Source organism: Notolepis coatsorum, assembly GCF_963971535.1.
Source record: "Notolepis coatsorum genome assembly, chromosome: 14".
NCBI lineage: Eukaryota > Metazoa > Chordata > Actinopteri > Aulopiformes > Paralepididae > Notolepis > Notolepis coatsorum.
In genome coordinates this window covers 7904778-7923954 of record NC_140178.1, presented here as the reverse complement: position 1 = coordinate 7923954, position 19177 = coordinate 7904778, and the positions used below count along the sequence as shown (strand labels likewise).

General features: G+C 44.3%; 1 protein-coding gene across 1 annotated transcript in view; it reads right to left on the bottom strand.

Moving 5' to 3' along the window:
• Positions 1-19177, bottom strand: part of cntnap1 (contactin associated protein 1) — a gene marked incomplete at both ends in the record, with an annotated part of 51248 nt that overhangs the window by 1084 nt on the left and 30987 nt on the right. The window contains 7 exons of the mRNA XM_084328347.1: positions 6027-6071; positions 6584-6814; positions 9541-9634; positions 10259-10386; positions 12897-13136; positions 15771-16010; positions 18271-18489. Of these exons, the coding sequence (XP_084184473.1) occupies positions 6027-6071; positions 6584-6814; positions 9541-9634; positions 10259-10386; positions 12897-13136; positions 15771-16010; positions 18271-18489 (1197 nt within the window). The remainder of the gene's footprint in view (positions 1-6026; positions 6072-6583; positions 6815-9540; positions 9635-10258; positions 10387-12896; positions 13137-15770; positions 16011-18270; positions 18490-19177) is intronic.

Genomic DNA, 19177 nt, shown 5'->3' with positions numbered 1-19177 from the left:
CTGGTTAGTGTAAACTACAGTCAACCAGCACCTGCTAACGGGTCTGTCCCTTTAGCTCAGCTGGTTAGTGTAAACTACAGTCGACCAGCACCTGCTAACCTCTGACCCTTTAGCTCAGCTGGTTAGTGTAAACTACAGTCAGCCTGCACCTGCTAACAGGTCTGACGCTTCAGCTCAGCTGGTTAGTGTAAACTACAGTCGACCAGCACCTGCTAACGGGTCTGTCCCTTTAGCTCAGCCGGTTAGTGTAAACTACAGTCAACCTGCACCTGCTAACGGGTCTGACCCTTTAGCTCAGCCGGTTAGTGTAAACTACAGTCGACCAGCACCTGCTAACGGGTCTGACCCTTTAGCTCAGCTGGTTAGTGTAAACTACAGTCGACCAGCACCTGCTAACGGGTCAGACCCTTCAGCTCAGCCGGTTAGTGTAAACTACAGTCGACCAGCACCTGCTAACGGGTCTGACCCTTTAGCTCAGCTGGTTAGTGTAAACTACAGTCGACCAGCACCTGATAACGGGTCTGACCCTTCAGCTCAGCTGGTTAGTGTAAACTACAGTCGACCAGCACCTGCTAACAGGTCAGACCCTTCAGCTCAGCCGGTTAGTGTAAACTACAGTCGACCAGCACCTGCTAACAGGTCTGACCCTTTAGCTCAGCCGGTTAGTGTAAACTACAGTCGACCAGCACCTGATAACGGGTCTGACCCTTCAGCTCAGCTGGTTAGTGTAAACTACAGTCGACCAGCACCTGCTAACAGGTCAGACCCTTCAGCTCAGCCGGTTAGTGTAAACTACAGTCGACCAGCACCTGATAACAGGTCTGACCCTTCAGCTCAGCTGGTTAGTGTAAACTACAGTCGACCAGCACCTGCTAACAGGTCAGACCCTTCAGCTCAGCCGGTTAGTGTAAACTACAGTCAACCAGCACCTGCTAACAGGTCAGACCCTTTAGCTCAGCTGGTTAGTGTAAACTACAGTCGACCAGCACCTGCTAACAGGTCTGACCCTTTAGCTCAGCTGGTTAGTGTAAACTACAGTCGACCAGCACCTGCTAACGGGTCTGACCCTTCAGCTCAGCTGGTTAGTGTAAACTACAGTCGACCAGCACCTGCTAACGGGTCTGTCCCTCTAGCTCAGCTGGTTAGTGTAAACTACAGTCAACCAGCACCTGCTAACGGGTCTGACCCTTTAGCTCAGCTGGTTAGTGTAAACTACAGTCAACCAGCACCTGCTAACAGGTCTGTCCCTTTAGCTCAGCCGGTTAGTGTAAACTACAGTCGACCAGCACCTGCTAACGGGTCTGACCCTTTAGCTCAGCCGGTTAGTGTAAACTACAGTCGACCAGCACCTGCTAACGGGTCTGACCCTTTAGCTCAGCTGGTTAGTGTAAACTACAGTCGACCAGCACCTGCTAACGGGTCTGACCCTTTAGCTCAGTTGGTTAGTGTAAACTACAGTCGACCAGCATCTGCTAACGGGTCTGACCCTTCAGCTCAGCTGGTTAGTGTAAACTACAGTCAACCAGCACCTGCTAACGGGTCTGACCCTTTAGCTCAGTTGGTTAGTGTAAACTACAGTCAACCAGCACCTGCTAACAGGTCTGAGCCTTTAGCTCAGCTGGTTAGTGTAAACTACAGTCAACCAGCACCTGCTAACGGGTCTGACGCTTTAGCTCAGTTGGTTAGTGTAAACTACAGTCAACCAGCACCTGCTAACAGGTCTGACGCTTTAGCTCAGCTGGTTAGTGTAAACTACAGTCAACCAGCACCTGCTAACAGGTCTGACGCTTTAGCTCAGCTGGTTAGTGTAAACTACAGTCAACCAGCACCTGCTAACGGGTCTGACCCTTTAGCTCAGCCGGTTAGTGTAAACTACAGTCAGCCTGCACCTGCTAACAGGTCTGACCCTTTAGCTCAGCCGGTTAGTGTAAACTACAGTCGACCAGCACCTGCTAACGGGTCTGACCCTTTAGCTCAGCTGGTTAGTGTAAACTACAGTCAACCAGCACCTGCTAACGGGTCTGACCCTTTAGCTCAGCCGGTTAGTGTAAACTACAGTCAACCAGCACCTGCTAACAGGTCTGACCCTTTAGCTCAGCCGGTTAGTGTAAACTACAGTCAGCCTGCACCTGCTAACAGGTCTGACCCTTTAGCTCAGCCGGTTAGTGTAAACTACAGTCGACCAGCACCTGCTAACGGGTCTGACCCTTTAGCTCAGCTGGTTAGTGTAAACTACAGTCAACCAGCACCTGCTAACGGGTCTGACCCTTTAGCTCAGCCGGTTAGTGTAAACTACCGTCGACCAGCACCTGCTAACGGGTCTGACCCTTCAGCTCAGCTGGTTAGTGTAAACTACAGTCAACCAGCACCTGCTAACGGGTCTGACCCTTTAGCTCAGCCGGTTAGTGTAAACTACAGTCAACCAGCACCTGCTAACGGGTCTGACCCTTTAGCTCAGCTGGTTACTGCAGCCGCCTGTGATCCCAGATTCCACTTGGTTACTCTAGTCATATTGACTCAGGATATAGATACAAATTGGTTTTAAGATAAGATATTCCTTTATTGATCCCAGGGACACTAGTGCACATCAATCAACATCTTCAGTTTCCACATCAATGTAAATGTGCCAGAATTAGCTGATGAGCTCGTTTTCGTCTGTAGTCCTGCCTACCATGCATGTCTTTATGGTGGGGGAGGAAACCTGAGTACCCGGAGGAAACCCACGCAAACACGGAGGAGAGAACATGCAAACTCCACACAGAAAGGCCTCCACTCCTGGGGTTCGAACCCAGGACCTTCTTGCTGTGTGAGGCAGCGGTGCTAACCACTGTGCCACCGCACCGGCCAAGGAAAAAGGAACACCGGTCAGATTAACACCCGCGACCTCACTTAGCGCTCCGACAAAACCAATCTGAAGGAGGACCGCGAGGAGACGTTTGAATTGATTGCCTTGTCCTGGAGCTATTATTAACTGGGATCCGGTGAAAATAATATCCATTTAAATGATTCATCCGCCGCGCAATGCGTTCGCTTTCCAACTAATTGCCCCGTTTCGCACCGTCCGCCAAAGCCAGGGGTGTCTGGTGGTAACCGGGAGGCGGCCGTTACTGTCGGGGGGGACGCCGGGACGGCGCACACTAATCACACGGGCTGATGTTCCGCGTATTACCATAATACCGCCCGGCGGCCGAATGATCTATTAAGCCGACGCGGTTTATCGGTGATGAATAGGACGGCGACCGCGCGCCGCCTAAACATAGCTGATCTACGGTGGTTCTGAGACGGAGGGGGGGGATAGAGGTCAGACTCTAATCCTCCTGGCCCGTCACCTCTTCCCCGAGGGACCGTAATGCAACACCGCTCACCGCCCCCCCCCCCCATCGCTCCATCTCTCCCCTCCGGTGACGAGGCGACCGGGAAGATTAAAAACGGGGGAAGAACTTCATACCGAACACTGATGTTTGGTAGAAATCCACGCTGCTGTACAAAGGCAAACTGCAGTAGCGCACTATATCTATATCTGTACTATGTGTAGATAGTAGATACTATATCTATATCTGTACTATGTGTAGATAGTAGATACTATATCTATATCTGTACTATGTGTAGATCGTAGATACTATATCTATATCTGTACATACAGTACCTGTAGATACATATTTTGCATATATCGCATATGTCACAAATGTAACAGTACTATATACCTGTATGTCATGTATGTCCCTATGCCATAAATGGCATGATGTCATGTATGTTGTGTATGTCATAAATGTCACTATGAATTGAAAATGGGGGACCCTGATGTAAACAAGACAAACATCTTTCTCTGGTCTGCATCCCCTTAACAATTGTGTGTATTGAGCCGTACTGTATTGTACCCATTCTGCAATCTTCATTCATTCATTCATTCATTCATTCATTCATTCATTCATTCATTCATTCATTCATTCATTCATACATTCATACTATATCTATATATGTACTATGTGTAGATAGATACTATATCTTTACATATGTGTAGATACTATATTTATATCTGTACTATGTGTAGATAGTATATCTATATCTGTACATATCTGTAGATACTATATCTGTACATATCTGTAGATACTATATCTATATCTGTACATATATGTAGATACTATATAGATATCTTTACATATCTGTAAATACTATATCTATATCTGTAGATACTATACTGTATCTATATCTGTGCATATCTGTAGATGCTATACTATATAGCTGTACATGTCTGTAGATACTATGTCTATATCTGTACATATCTGTAGAAACTATATATATATATCTGTATATGTCTGTACGTAGATACTATATATATATCTGTACATATCTGTACATATATGTAGATACTATACCGTACCTCTTGCTGGCCAGTATGACTTGCTTACTACCATAGTGTCTTTATACCTGTATCACTGTACATATTATTAATACTACAACTCTGTATGTACATCTGATTAGCTCCATTACTCAGTAGTACTAATTGATATATGTTATACCCAGTTTAATCACCTGTACATTGTATATTACTGTAGCACTTTACTGTTACATTTGCACTCTGGTTGGATGCCAAACATCTTGTGCTGCATGATGACAATAAATCATAATCGAATTTGCTGTGGTTTGTCTTGATGGGGCAGCAGGCACAACATCTCTGATATGAAACAGATATTGTGAGGAACAGACGGCCTTATCTTCCTGACAAATCATGCCCTTCAAGGCTCTGGAAACAGGCTGCACACTTGTTTATGTCAACATGTGACGAGGCTTTCAGAGGCTCCAGCAAACACTCAGCCCTCCGTGATGGACGGTGACAGAGAGAGAGAGAGAGGAGAGAGAGAGAGAGAGAGAGAGAGAGAGAGAGAGAGAGAGAGAGAGAGAGAGAGAGAGAGAGAGAGAGAGAGGGGGAGAGAAAGAGAGAGAGAGAGAGAGAGAGAGGAGAGGGAGGGAGAGAGAGACGGTGACAGACAGAGAGAGAGAGAGAGAGAGGGAGAGAGGGGGAGATGAAAGTGGAAAAGCTTGAAACTGAATCTAGAGGTGAAACAGAGTTCTCTGCTCGTCCTCCAACTAAATGCAACTGAATCGGAGACAGAGGAGACAGAGGAGACAGAGGAGACAGAGGAGACGGAGGAGACGGAGGAGACAGATGAGACAGAGGAGACGGAGGCGACAGATGAGACAGAGGAGACGGAGGCGATGGTGGAGACGGAGGAGATGGAGGGTTCTCAGCACACTTCCCAGAGGACAGACGAGGCTGGAGCACACACACTGGTTCATTCACAGCGTTGTGCAAACAGACTAACGTTTCGACACTACTGTCTTCATTGCAGTTGAAGTGTCCAGCACCATCATTCTGAGCTCCATGAAGGAGTCATTCAAATGATACTACATCATTATTGGAATGGAATGTTTGGACCCCAGGAAGAGTAGCTGTTGCCATTTGTAACAGCTAATGGGGATCCAAATTAACTTAAACTTAAACCTATGGAACCCGTTCTAGTGACTGGCTGGTCCTTAAGGTCTCCAGAGTTTGCTCTGAACAGGGCTATGATGCCCCTCTAGCTCATGGAATAAACTCTAACAGTCTTAGAGCTTGAGATTCTCCCCTCTGTTGCAGAGTTTAAAACCTTTGATTGACAATCTTTGTCAATCAAGTTGTACGTGTTTCAATTGATTTGTTATCCTTGCTCTTGATTGATGTGTTATGCATTGAAAATGGGGGACCCTGATGTAAACAAGACGAAAGTCTTTCTCTGGTCTGCATCCCCTTAACAATTGTGTGTATTGAGCTGTACTGTATACTGTACCCATGCTGTTAATAACATTTTCAATCAATCAATCTCTTTGCCTCTTATTGTTATGATTTTATATGCCGTGTGATTGTATATGCTTTTCTTTGTATGTACACTCTGTAAATGAGGAAAACCTCAGTTGCCTTTCGGGATTAAGGGTTGAAAGGTTTGAAATTGGTGCAGAAATATAAAAGGACAACAAAGACGTCGTACCTGTTATCCAGAACAATCCCAGGTCATCGTGGATATAGAAATATTCTGGAAACAGAAGAAGTACGACAAACTCAAAATAGCATCGTCACCGCATCACAGTGCATCGTGGGACACGTCGTAGATATATATATAACTAGATGGTGCAAGGCGGAGTCTCCAGCGTAGTTCACCAGCGGCCATCTTGTCACAGGCAGCCATAGCCATAGCTTGCTAAATTTTCAAACGGTTTGGTTTATTACAAACGTTATTAACGTAGGATGCTTGGACATGTTGAAATCATTTTCATGTGAAAGTCCATTATAAGTATGCAGTATGATAACTACATCTCTGACGTTTATAACAAACCAAACCGTTTGAAAATCGGTTGAAAATTGAGCAAGCTATGGTTATTTATTTCAATATACATAGCACCATAGACATTCATGTTATGAGTGGGCGTGCTGCCTGTGGCAAGATGGCCGCCACGTGGCAACGGCGGTCTCCATTGGCCAGTAGCACGGGTGAGTCATCTAGCCTTTATATATATATATATATGTCTATGGGACACGTCGTCTCACCTATGCCGGTGAACCAGGGGTCCGCCTCCCACGGGACGTAGCCCAGGACGGGAGTGAAGGCCCCGCAGATGGACTCGGAGACGTAGCCCTGCGTGGTCACGGGGGGGTCCGTCTCGTTGGGCCTGAAGAAGGCCTTCAGGGGGGCGTAGACGTTGTACCTCACCCCGGAGATACAGCCGATGAAGCCCGGGGCGTTGTGTCGCTGCACCTCGTAGTCGATGTCGCCGACCTCTGAAGGGGGGGGTGGAGGCGGATTGTACATTATATTAGGGATGTCCGATATTATCGGCCGATATTGGCATTAAAATGTAATATCGGAAATTATTGGTATCGGTTTAAAAAGAAAATCTATTTTTTTTTTTACATTTATTTAACCTTTATTTACCCAGGCAAGCAAGTAAGAACAAATTCTTATTTTATTTATTGTCAAAAGTATGCATAATGTTGTGTTAATTCCACGACAAGAGATATGTAATGTTAATTACCTGAAATTATTCAGTTTTTTGGGGGCGGGGAACCCTGCATATATCGGTATCGGTTGATATCGGTATCGGAAATTAAGAGTTGGACAATAGCGGTATATCGGATATCGGTAAAAAAGCCAATATCGAACATCCCTACATTATATACATTTTAGTCATTTCAGCTGAGCGCTTTTATCCAAATCGACAAGTTCTGTACGACAAGTCAGCAGGAAGGGCACAAGTCTTTCAGCTGAGTAACAATGTTCATCAAACAGTTTTGAAACCTGGGTGCTGCAGTGTTGAGCGCATAGTAGTAGAGACATGTTAGTATAGTAGGTAGTAATATAGACAAGGAAGATTATTTAGTGGACAGTTTTCTCTCCTTATTTTCAGATATAGATTGAAGAAGTCTGTATTTAGTCGACGGCTAGGACAGGATTTGCGTCTTCCTTTACATTACATGTATATTGAAAGCAGATGTGTATTTTTTTGTATTTCTCTGTTTTTATATTGTATTTTTAGTATTTCTCTGTTTTTATATTGTAAAGCACTTTGGTACAACTTCGGTTGGTTTTAAATGTGTTATATAAATAAAGGTGACCTTGACCTTGACCTCTGGTTCCACCAGTGTTTTGTCTCGGCTCGTAGCAGCCTCTAGCTGGGGTTTAGCTAGGCTCGTAGTGTCTGGGGTTTAGCTAGGCTCGTAGTGTCTGGGGTTTAGCTAGGCTCATAGTGTCTGGGGTTTAGCTAGGCTCATAGTGTCTGGGGTTTAGCTAGGCTCGTAGTGTCTGGGGTTTAGCTAGGCTCGTAGTGTCTGGGGTTTAGCTAGGCTCGTAGTGTCTGGGGTTTAGCTAGGCTCGTAGTGTCTGGGGTTTAGCTAGGCTCGTAGTGTCTGGGGTTTAGCTAGGCTAGTAGTGGCCTCTAGCTGGGGTTTAGCTAGGCTCGTAGTGTCTGGGGTTTAGCTAGGCTCGTAGTGGCCTCTAGCTGGGGTTTAGCTCGTAGTGTCTGGGGTTTAGCTAGGCTCGTAGTGTCTGGGGTTTAGCTAGGCTCGTAGTGTCTGGGGTTTAGCTAGGCTCGTAGTGTCTGGGGTTTAGCTAGGCTCGTAGTGTCTGGGGTTTAGCTAGGCTCGTAGTGTCTGGGGTTTAGCTAGGCTAGTAGTGGCTGGGGTTTAACTAGGCTCGTAGTGTCTGGGGTTTAACTAGGCTCGTAGTGGCTGGGGTTTAGCTAGGCTCATAGTGGCTGGGGTTTAGCTAGGCTCGTAGTTTAGACTTCAGTAGGTTAGACTTTAGTAGGTTAGACTTCAGTAGGTTAGACTTCAGTAGGTTAGACTTTAGTAGGTTATACTTTAGTATGTTAGACTTCAGTATGTTAGACTTTAGTAGGTTAGACTTTAGTAGGTTAGACTTCAGTAGGTTAGACTTCAGTAGGTTAGACTTTAGTAGGTTAGACTTCAGTAGGTTAGACTTTAGTAGTTTAGACTTTAGTAGGTTAGACTTTAGTAGGTTAGACTTCAGTAGGTTAGACTTTAGTAGGTTAGACTTCAGTAGGTTAGACTTCAGTAGGTTAGACTTTAGTAGGTTAGACTTCAGTAGGTTAGACTTCAGTAGGTTAGACTTTAGTAGGTTAGACTTCAGTAGGTTAGACTTTAGTAGGTTAGACTTCAGTAGGTTAGACTTCAGTAGGTTAGACTTCAGTAGGTTAGACTTTAGTAGGTTAGACTTTAGTAGGTTAGACTTCAGTAGTTTAGACTTTAGTAGGTTAGACTTTAGTAGGTTAGACTTCAGTAGTTTAGACTTTAGTAGGTTAGACTTTAGTAGGTTAGACTTCAGTAGTTTAGACTTTAGTAGGTTAGACTTTAGTAGGTTAGACTTTAGTAGGTTAGACTTCAGTAGGTTAGACTTTAGTAGGTTAGACTTTAGTAGGTTAGACTTCAGTAGTTTAGACCTTAGTAGGTTAGACTTTAGTATGTTAGACTTCAGTAGGTTAGACTTTAGTAGGTTAGACTTCAGTAGGTTAGACTTTAGTAGGTTAGACTTCAGTAGGTTAGACTTTAGTATGTTAGACTTTAGTAGTTTATACTTTAGTAGGTTAGACTTTAGTATGTTATACTTTAGTAGGTTAGACTTGAGTAGGTTAGACTTCAGTAGGTTAGACTTTAGTATGTTATACTTCAGTAGGTTAGACTTTAGTAGGTTAGACTTTAGTAGGTTAGACTTTAGTAGGTTAGACTTCAAGTTCAAGTTCGAGTTTCTTTATTAGTTGTCATACAAAAATACAGAATACTTTTACATGAAATGCTTTTTTCTGTTTTGCTCCTAGGAGTGTGACATCATAGGATGATTGGTTCATACACATAGCCTACAGCTCATTTTTGTAATATTCCACAATTATTACATTTTAGATAGTAATAATGGCACAAAACGTAAAATCACCGACATGCTCATTGTTGATACATGCAGGACGTTAACCAGTATGTTAGACTTCAGTACGTACCCATCACTCGGCCGAGGAACATGGACTTGGGGGAGTCGAACCGGGCGTCCTCCACCAGGGTTATCTTGTCCACCAAGGGCTCCATGTAGTCCACCTGTAGAGAGACACCTGTCCTTTAGACTGCTGGCTTACACATTACAATACAGAGAGAGAGAGAGAGAGAGAGAGAGAGAGAGAGAGAGAGAGAGAGAGAGAGAGAGAGAGAGAGAGAGAGAGAGAGAGAGAGAGAGAGAGACAGACAGACAGACAGACAGACAGACAGACAGACAGACAGACAGACAGACAGACAGACAGACAGACAGACAGACAGACAGACAGACAGACAGACAGACAGACAGACAGACAGACAGACAGACAGACAGACAGACAGACAGACAGACAGACAGACAGACAGACAGACAGATAGATAGATAGATAGATAGATAGATAGATAGATAGATAGATAGATAGATAGATAGATAGATAGATAGATAGATAGATAGATAGATAGATAGATAGATAGATAGATAGATAGATAGATAGATAGATAGATAGATAGATAGATAGATAGATAGATAGATAGATAGATAGATAGATAGATAGATAGATAGATAGATAGATAGATAGATAGATAGATAGATAGATAGATAGATAGATAGATAGATAGATAGATAGATAGATAGATATATAGATAGATAGATAGATAGATAGATATATAGATAGATAGATAGATAGATACCTGTGACTTGATGGTCCTGTTGTGTCTGGTGATGTTGATATAGTGAGGATATCCATCCGCCAGGTTCCTGTGGGTCAGCTGATACTTGTGGGTAATCAGTCCCAACTTATACCTCAGATCAATACTTCCTGTGGAGAGAGAAGACGACAGTGGAATCTTTGAACTAGGGGTGTAAAGATACACGTATCCGTACCAAACTATTTCAGTACTGGACCTAAGGTGTACCGAACGAATACAACGGTACGTTAACCACTAACGAACGCACATGCAGAACTTTTTTTGCATGCCGAATTTAATTCAAAACTCTGGGCGGTCAGGTGGCGTAGCGGAGATTGCGCTCGTCACCAATGCAAGAGGCTGCGGTCTCGACTCCCGGAGTCAGCATTGCCCTGCGGCTTGGGCCGGTCGTCATACTAACTCGTTTGGCTGAGTTAGGGGGAGGGAAGTCGTGGGTGGTAATCTTGTGTTGTGGACAGCGACGCCTACAAGTCAGGTCTGTGGGCGCCTGCTCAGCGAAAGGCAGGAAATGGTGAAGGCAGCGTGACCTCCCACGTGTTACACTTCACCAATGAGAGTCCTCGCTGCCAGGTGAAAAGAGAGCCACTGGCTGTCTCCGCATGTGTCGGAGGAAGCATGTGGTAGACCTCAGGGTTCCCTTGTACCGACCAGTAGGGGGAACATACGCACAACAACCAGGTAGGGGAGGGGGGGAATTGGCATAACGACTAAATTGGGATGGGGAGAAAAATCAGGCGGAGAAAAAGAGAATAAAAAAAATATATAAAAAATTATTCAAAACTCGATTATTAATTTCAATATAGAATATTCGTTGACAGCCATACAAGTGCACACTACATCACCCCTGAGTGGAACATTGTACCGAAAAACCGAGGTACGTACCGAACCGTGGTTTTTGTGTACCGTTACACCCCTACTTTGAACGTATCGTTGGCATCAGACCTCGCAAAGGATTCTGTGGCGTTTGTTTTAACCTGCTTGGGATACTCAATGGGTGGAGTTTGCCACATAGAACAATACACAACGAGTATTCAGTATTCAAAAGTATTTAGACTATACTTGAAAGTCAAATGAGTATTTTGTGTGATTGACTACTGTACCTGAATTGTCCTACTGTGGAAAAGACCCATCTGGTATTCATCAGGTTAAAACAAAGGCATTAGTGCAAATACTATTGACCCATGACCGATAAGCATATAATGCGTTTCATCAAGTAATTGTTTGACTGTGTAATGACTGATCCCTCCACCTGCCATGTGAATCTGCTCAAGGAAAGGGATTAATGCGCTATAGTCCAAAAATATCCACGGTTAAAGGTGCTGTCTGTAATCTAAGGTTAAAGGTGCAGTCTGTAATCTAAGGTTAAAGGTGCTGTCTGTAATCTAAGGTTAAAGGTGCAGTCTGTAATCTAAGGTTAAAGGTGCAGTCTGTAATCCAAGTGTTAACAAACGGGTAGGCCCACCACTGAAACTCAAACCATGGGAATGTTTCAAATCTCAAGATGTTTAAATACCCCAGGTAGATATTTAAATACCCCATGTGTAGGTTTAAATACCCCATGTGGAGGTTTAAATACCCCAGGTGTATGTTTAAATATCGAGGTGTAGGTTTAAATACCCCATGTGGAGGTTTAAATACCCCAGGTGTATGTTTAAATATCGAGGTGTAGGTTTAAATACCCCAGGTGGAGGTTTAAATACCCCAGGTGGATATTAAATACCCCAGGTGGATATTAAATACCCCGGGTAGAGGTTTAAATACCCAGGTGGAGGTTTAAATACCACGGGTGGATGTTTAAATACCCCAGGTGGATGTTTAAATACCCAGGTGGAGGTTTAAATACCCCAGGTAGATGTTTTATATTCTTATTCTTAGGCAATTTGTTTTGTTATTCTTATTCGTGACTTTGTTCTGTCTAAATGTTTACTGTGAGCGATTAGTAGTGTCAAATTTCCCTCGGGATGATTAAAGTATTTCTATTCTATTCTATTCTATTCTATTCTATTCTATTCTATTCTATTCTATTCTATTCTATTCTACTAAATGTAAATGTCTATTGGGCGGCCGGGTAGCGCAGCGGACTAAGTGTCTGTCTACCACCACAGAGACAGTGGGATCGAATCCAGCTGTGGTGCTTCCGGCTTGGCCGACCGTCCATACTGACACGATTGGCGGTGTTAGCGGGTAAGAAACCCGGCGAGGGTGGGTCCTGGTCGTTGTAAAACAGCGACTCCTACAGTTCGGTCGGGGCGCCTGCACAGCAAGGGAAGGATCTAAGAGAGGTAGTGTGATCCTTCCACACGTTACACTCTCCCAGGGAGAGTCCGCGCTGCCAGGTGAAAAGAAGCGGTGGGCTGGGTACACATGTGTCGGAGGAAGCATGTGATAGTCTCCGCCCTCCCGGACCGACGGTAGGGGGTAGAGTGCGCAACGACCAGGAAGGGGATTGGGAATTGGCATAACGACTAACATTGGGATGGGAGAAAAACGGAAAAAGGAGGGGGGGAAAAGATAGAGTAAAAAAAATATGTAAATGTCTATTAAATACCCCCGGTGGCTGTTTAAACACCCCAGGTGGATGTTGTTGGAGCACCCCAGGGCTCATGCCGAGGCTCCTTACCGTCGTTCTTGAGGACAACGGCCATGTAGTCGTGGACGAAGGAGCTGATGTAGAGCAGCACGGCCGGCGTGTGGATGGTGCTGAAGCTGAACTCGATGTCGTCCGCCGTGTCGTTGTAGCCCAGGCTGAAGTTGTCGTAGTGCGGGTCGATCCAGTTGGCCCACGCCGCCTCGTCCGTGATGGGCTTCTTACGGATGTCGTAGCGCAGCCACGAGCCGATCTCGAAGTACGCTCCGATGTCTCGGAGGGGGGGGGAAACAAACATCGATTTGATTACTTTATGGAATTAGACGTCTACTTCTGTTTGAATTCCACACATTTTATATAACGGTTCCTTTATCAAGTTTCAAGTTTCTTTAATAGTTGTCATACAGAAGTACAGAATACTTTCATACAAAATGCTTCTTACTGTTACGCTCCAGAGACTGTGCTAGACAAGATAGTATCAAATAACATAGTATAGCATGTAATTTAGAAGAAGAAAATGAGGTCACAGTGTTCGGTATAGACATTATTGCTTTATAGACATTTATGTTGCTAGGGCTGACCCCTATTAGTCAATTAGTCGACTAATCGGTCGAAAGGAGCCGTAGTCGACTAGCCAACTAACTGCCTATGAAAACAGGCACAGAGGCACTGAAAGAGGATTTCACCGTCTAATGAACACACTAGACTAGACAAATATCAAGATGTATCCATCAGTGGACCAATTGCATGCTTTTGCAGAGGACAAGAAGCCTTCAGTCGACTCATTCAGACATTAAGCCCCCCCCACAGCCCAAATGGAATGATAAAAAAAATAAAAAATAAAATGAAAAGATATTATTTATTAAAAAAATAATAAATATTTGTCGACCAATAGTCGACTAACGGCAAATTTTGGCCAATCATAGTCGACCATCCAAATCCTTAGTCGGGGACAGCCCTGTTGCACTACATTTACATTTTTACATTTAGTCATTTAGCTGAAAGCTTTTATCCAAAGCGACTTACAAGTTCTGTACAACAAAAGTCAGCAGGAAGGATACAACTCTGGCAGCTAAGGGTCAGTAAGACTGTTGGTCAAACAGTGTTGAACTTGAGTGCTACAGTATTGAGTGCATAGTAGTATAGACATTAGCACAGTAGGTAGTAATATAGGCGAGGTAGATTACTTAGTAGCAAAGTGCATACTAGTAAAACAGGGTGCGGCTCAGGAGGTAGAGTAGTCGTCTGGCAATCGGAAGGTTCCCAGGTTCGATTCCCGCTCCTCCCGGGCAGCATGTCGAAGTGTCCTTGAGCAAGACACTTAACCCCTAACTGCTCCCGATGAGCAGGTTGGCACCTCGCATGGTCGCCTCCGCCGTCGGTGTGTGAATGTGTGAGTGAATGTGTGAATGTGTGAGGAACAAAATTGTAAAGTGCTTTGGATAAAAGCTGTTATATAAATACACCATTTACCATTTATTAGGCCAGTAAGGCTAGTATTTCTTTGTATTTTCTTTCCTTTTCATTCTTCATTTCAGGTATTGATTGAAGAAGTGTGTTTTTATGGTGGAAAATCGCTGCAGATGATTTCAACGAGGAAAACCAAGTCCTCAGCCTCTCTGCTCTTTTTAAAACAGGACGGTATGTCTCCTTTTCTCCCACGGCTTCCCTCACGGCTTCCCTCACGGCTTCCCTCACGCATTCGTTTGTTTTGTTCCTCCCCTAGTAGCACTTGCGAGATTTAATTTAAACGAAAAGCATGCAACAAATAAAATAAAATGGTAAATGGTGCATTTATATAACCGTTTTTATCCAAAGCGCTTTACAATTTCTTCCTCACATTTGAACCCGTTCACTCACACATTCACACACCGACGGCGGAGGCGACCGACCTGCTCATCAGGTGCAATTAGGGGTTAAGTGTCTTGCTCAAGGACACATCGACACGCTGCCCCAGGTGAACCTCCGGAATACCAGACGGCTGCTCTACCTCCCGAGCCACAATAAAAAACTATTATTACCACATCATAACTAGGGTTGGGCACCGAGAACCGGTTCTAATAGGAACCGGTTCCTAACTTCCGGTTCCGGAACCGGAAGTAACATGTTTGAATTTCGATTAAAACAAATTTATGTTTTACTTTGTTAATTAATACCCTAGTTACAGTACAGCGACCAAATTAAACTGTATCAAGTCAACTGACAATGTGAATAGTATGAAAAAAATTAAGGATTTTTCAAAAATAAAAATAAAATATCCTGCGAAATAAGCTGTGACCTGTTTTGACCTGCACCTCAAAGAATCAGAAGCGAGAATCGTTTAGAACAGGAATCGAGCGTTCGTCACCAAACCCCGGAGACGCTAGGATTCGCCTGTTCGAATCCAGCTCACAGCTCCGGGGTTGTCACCAGCTTGGCTGGCCGTTCACACTAATACAATTGGCAGTATTAGAGGGTGGGAGAAGCTGGCGGGGTGGGTCCGGGTCGTTGTAAACAGCGACTCCTACAGTTCGGTCGGGGCGCCTGCTAAGCGCGGATAGGATCTAAGGGGGGTAGTGTGATCCTTCCACACGTTACACCCTCTCAGTGAGAGTCCGCGCTGCCAGGTGAAAAGAAGTGGTTGATTGGCTAGACGTGTGTCGGAGGAAGCACGTGATAGCCTCCACTCTCCCAGACCGACTGTGGGGGGTAAGTGCGCAGCGACCAGGAAGGGGATTGGGAATTGGCATAACGACTAACATTGGGATGGGAGAAAATCGGAGGAGAATGGAGGGGGAAAAAAAGAAAAAAAGAAAAAAAAGAACGGGAATCGAAATGGAGAATCGGAAATCGGAAACCGTAAATCGTTCCAATCCAAACGATGCCCGAGCCCAACCCTATCATCATAACGAAGCGAACTCAACGCACCTTTGTGGCAGTAGAAGCCGTCGAAGGCCGTGTTGTTGCAGTCGCAGGTGTACGAGGCGTAGCTCTCGATGCACTGCCCGGCGTTGCGACACGGGATGCTGGCGTTGAGGCACTGCCCCGTGCAGTTCCTCCGGATGCCCTGCGCCTCGTTCACCTTGCCCTCCAGGTCCAGGGGCACCCCGTTCATACGGAGCCCCCGCAGGCACCCCAGGAAGGGCCTCAGCGTGCGGTTGGCTGAGCCTGGAGAGACACGGAATAAGTATCTTAACCCTTTCACTGCCACACGACAGCCGGTTAACCCTTTCACTGTGACAATACAGAAGGTTAGCCCTTTGCGGAGCTAATGATGCTAATGATGGAGCATCACCGTCGGTTGTGTGATAGTAAAGGGTTAACCTTCTGTCGTGTGGCGGTGAAAGGGTTAAGTTGTGTTACGTCAGTACAGTAGGTGTAACTAGGAGGGATATGAGGACTGTGTGTAACTAGGAGGGATATGAGGACTGTGTGTAACTAGGAGGGATATGAGGACTGTGTGTAACTAGGAGGGCTATGAGGACTGTGTGTAACTAGGAGGGATATGAGGACTGTGTGTAACTAGGAGGGATATGAGGACTGTGTGTAACTAGGAGGGATATGAGGACTGTGTGTAACTAGGAGGGATATGAGGACTGTGTGTAACTAGGAGGGATATGAGGACTGTGTGTAACTAGGAGAGATATGAGGACTGTGTGTAACTAGGAGGGATATGAGGACTGTGTGTAACTAGGAGGGATATGAGGACTGTGTGTAACTAGGAGGGATGTGAGGACTGTGTGTAACTAGGAGGGATATGACTATGAGGACTGTGTGTAACTAGGAGGGATATGAGGACTGTGTGTAACTAGGAGGGATATGAGGACTGTGTGTAACTAGGAGGGATATGAGGACTGTGTGTAATTAGGAGGGATATGAGGACTGTGTGTAACTAGGAGGGATATGAGGACTGTGTGTGTAACTAGGAGGGATATGAGGACTGTGTGTAACTAGGAGGGATATGAGGACTGTGTGTGTGTAACTAGGAGGGATATGAGGACTGTGTGTATCTGCAACTAGGAGGTATACAAAAAGACTCATTTGAATAGCCTTGTGTGCTTTGACAATAAAATAATCTTCTTTATCACCATTATAAAACGTGTTTTTAACGTGCATACTCAATTTAATGCTGCAGAGATTTATTGTGGGTGTTGTATCTGAGTGTGCATGTTTTATTTGTCTGTCCAAGCTATTCAAGGGGTTATAACTCCAAGAGGGTTTGCATTACCATCATAAAACGTAGTATAAACTTCCGATTTCTGTTTTGAACATGTTTACTCAATTTGGTACACGCTTGAGTTGGAACGACTAGGGACCTGCAAAGAGCACCAAGGCTGGTTCAATGAAGAGTGTAAACAATGCTAACATTTGATTTAAACAATGCAGAGAGATACAGTACAGTATATCTATTGTATATTTATTGTATTATTGTATATTTATTGTAACATATAATATAACCGATAGGGCATACTATCTGTACCTTTGTTTACACTGTTTATTTATCTCATATTTGTATATTCAGAGTTAATTATATTGTTTACACTGTTTATTTTTTCTTATATTTTTATGTTCATATCAAATTATATTGCCTATATTTATGTCTTTCTTTTTTTTACCCTGCCCATACCTCCCCTCCCCCATGCTGCTATGACACCCGGAGTTCCCCAAGGGGATCAATAAAGGAATATCTTATCTTATCTTTCTACACAATAACAATAACTTGTAAAATAACTAACTGAAATTACAAATATCAAAATATTAGGGCTGAGACTTTATCGCATTCATTTCGATTAATTAACTACAGAAATAATTAAAAGTAAAAAAAAATGATGCATTTAATCGCATGATGATTTTTCTTTATTGTGTAAGAATGTTACCTTTCAAAGGAGACCAGACTCATGCATGTGCTATAAGTATAAAGTATAATACATATTTTCAATGGTCAACTGTCAATCTGGAATGTACTTGAAAGTACTGCGTTTTACTTTTACCTCGAAAGTGCTTGAGTTTACAAAAGGTCCTTTGCGCTATATATATATATATTATTCCTAAAATTGCTGCACTTTGTTAAATATTGCATTGATCTGTTGGTCTGTGTAGTAGCTAATACAGGATTTTGCTGCTTAAACGTATGTATAATGTATATTCATTGATTCACTTGTATACAAACATTCATTTGAATTGAAATTTTTAGCTTTTCGCATCAAATATTGATATGCGATTAAAATGTGATTAATTTAAATTAATTAACTATAAAGTCTTGAATTAATTCGATAACATTTTTTAATCAAGTCCCACCACAAAAAAAAATATCCATTTAACATTCAACCAATTAAATGACGTTAACCCCTCTGAGAGAAAAACTAAACGTCAACCGACTCCGAAGGTGTTTGATTAATCCTCCGCGCTCCCGTTAACCGCGACCTACCTACGAGGAGGGGGTGTGAGAACTCCATGCTGACGAAGGTCTGGCCGGGGAAGCGCCGGACGGCCCAGGGCTGGTAGTCCACCTTGATCCGGGCCAGCTTCACGTTGATCTCCGCCTGGACGAAGTGCCACTCGTTGTCGGTGAGCGGCATCGGCGAGTTCAGCGTGACGTTGACGATGCCGTCGCCGACCATGAAGATGAACAGGAGGTTCTGGGTGGCTGGGGGGCGGGGGGGGGGGGGGGGGGAGGGACAGAGGGAGGAGCTTGTCTGATTAGACCGACTTTTCCTAAGTGACCTATCTCAGGTCCCGCCCTCTTTTCTCCAATCACAACTGTCGCTTCCCTCTGTGATCAGAGGATCAGGTCAAAGGGGCAGGGTTTGAGATAGGTCAATAGGTAGGTTGATTAGACAGACTTTACCTATTGTCCTATATAAAACCCCGCCCTCTTCTCTTGATCCTCCAATCACAACTGTCCCTTCTGTAATCGGAGGATCAAGAAAAAAGGGCGGGGTTTGAGATAGGTCAATGGGTAGGTTGATTAGACCGACTTTTCCTAAGTGACCTATCTCAAACCCGCCCTCTTTTATTGATCCTCCGATCACAACTGTCACTTCCCTCTGTGATCATAGATCAAGAAAAAACGGCGGTTTGAGATAGGTCAATAGGAAAAGTCGGTCTAATCAACCTACCCATTGACCTATCTCAAACCCCGCCCTCTTTTCCCGATCGTCCGATCACAGAGGGAAGCGACAGTTGTGATTGGAGGATCAAGAGAAGAGGGCGGGGTTTTATATAGGACAATAGGTAAAGTCTGTCTAATCAACCTACCTATTGACCTATCTCAAACCCCGCCCTCTTTTGACCTGATCCTCTGATCACAGATCACAGTTGTGATTGGAGAAAAG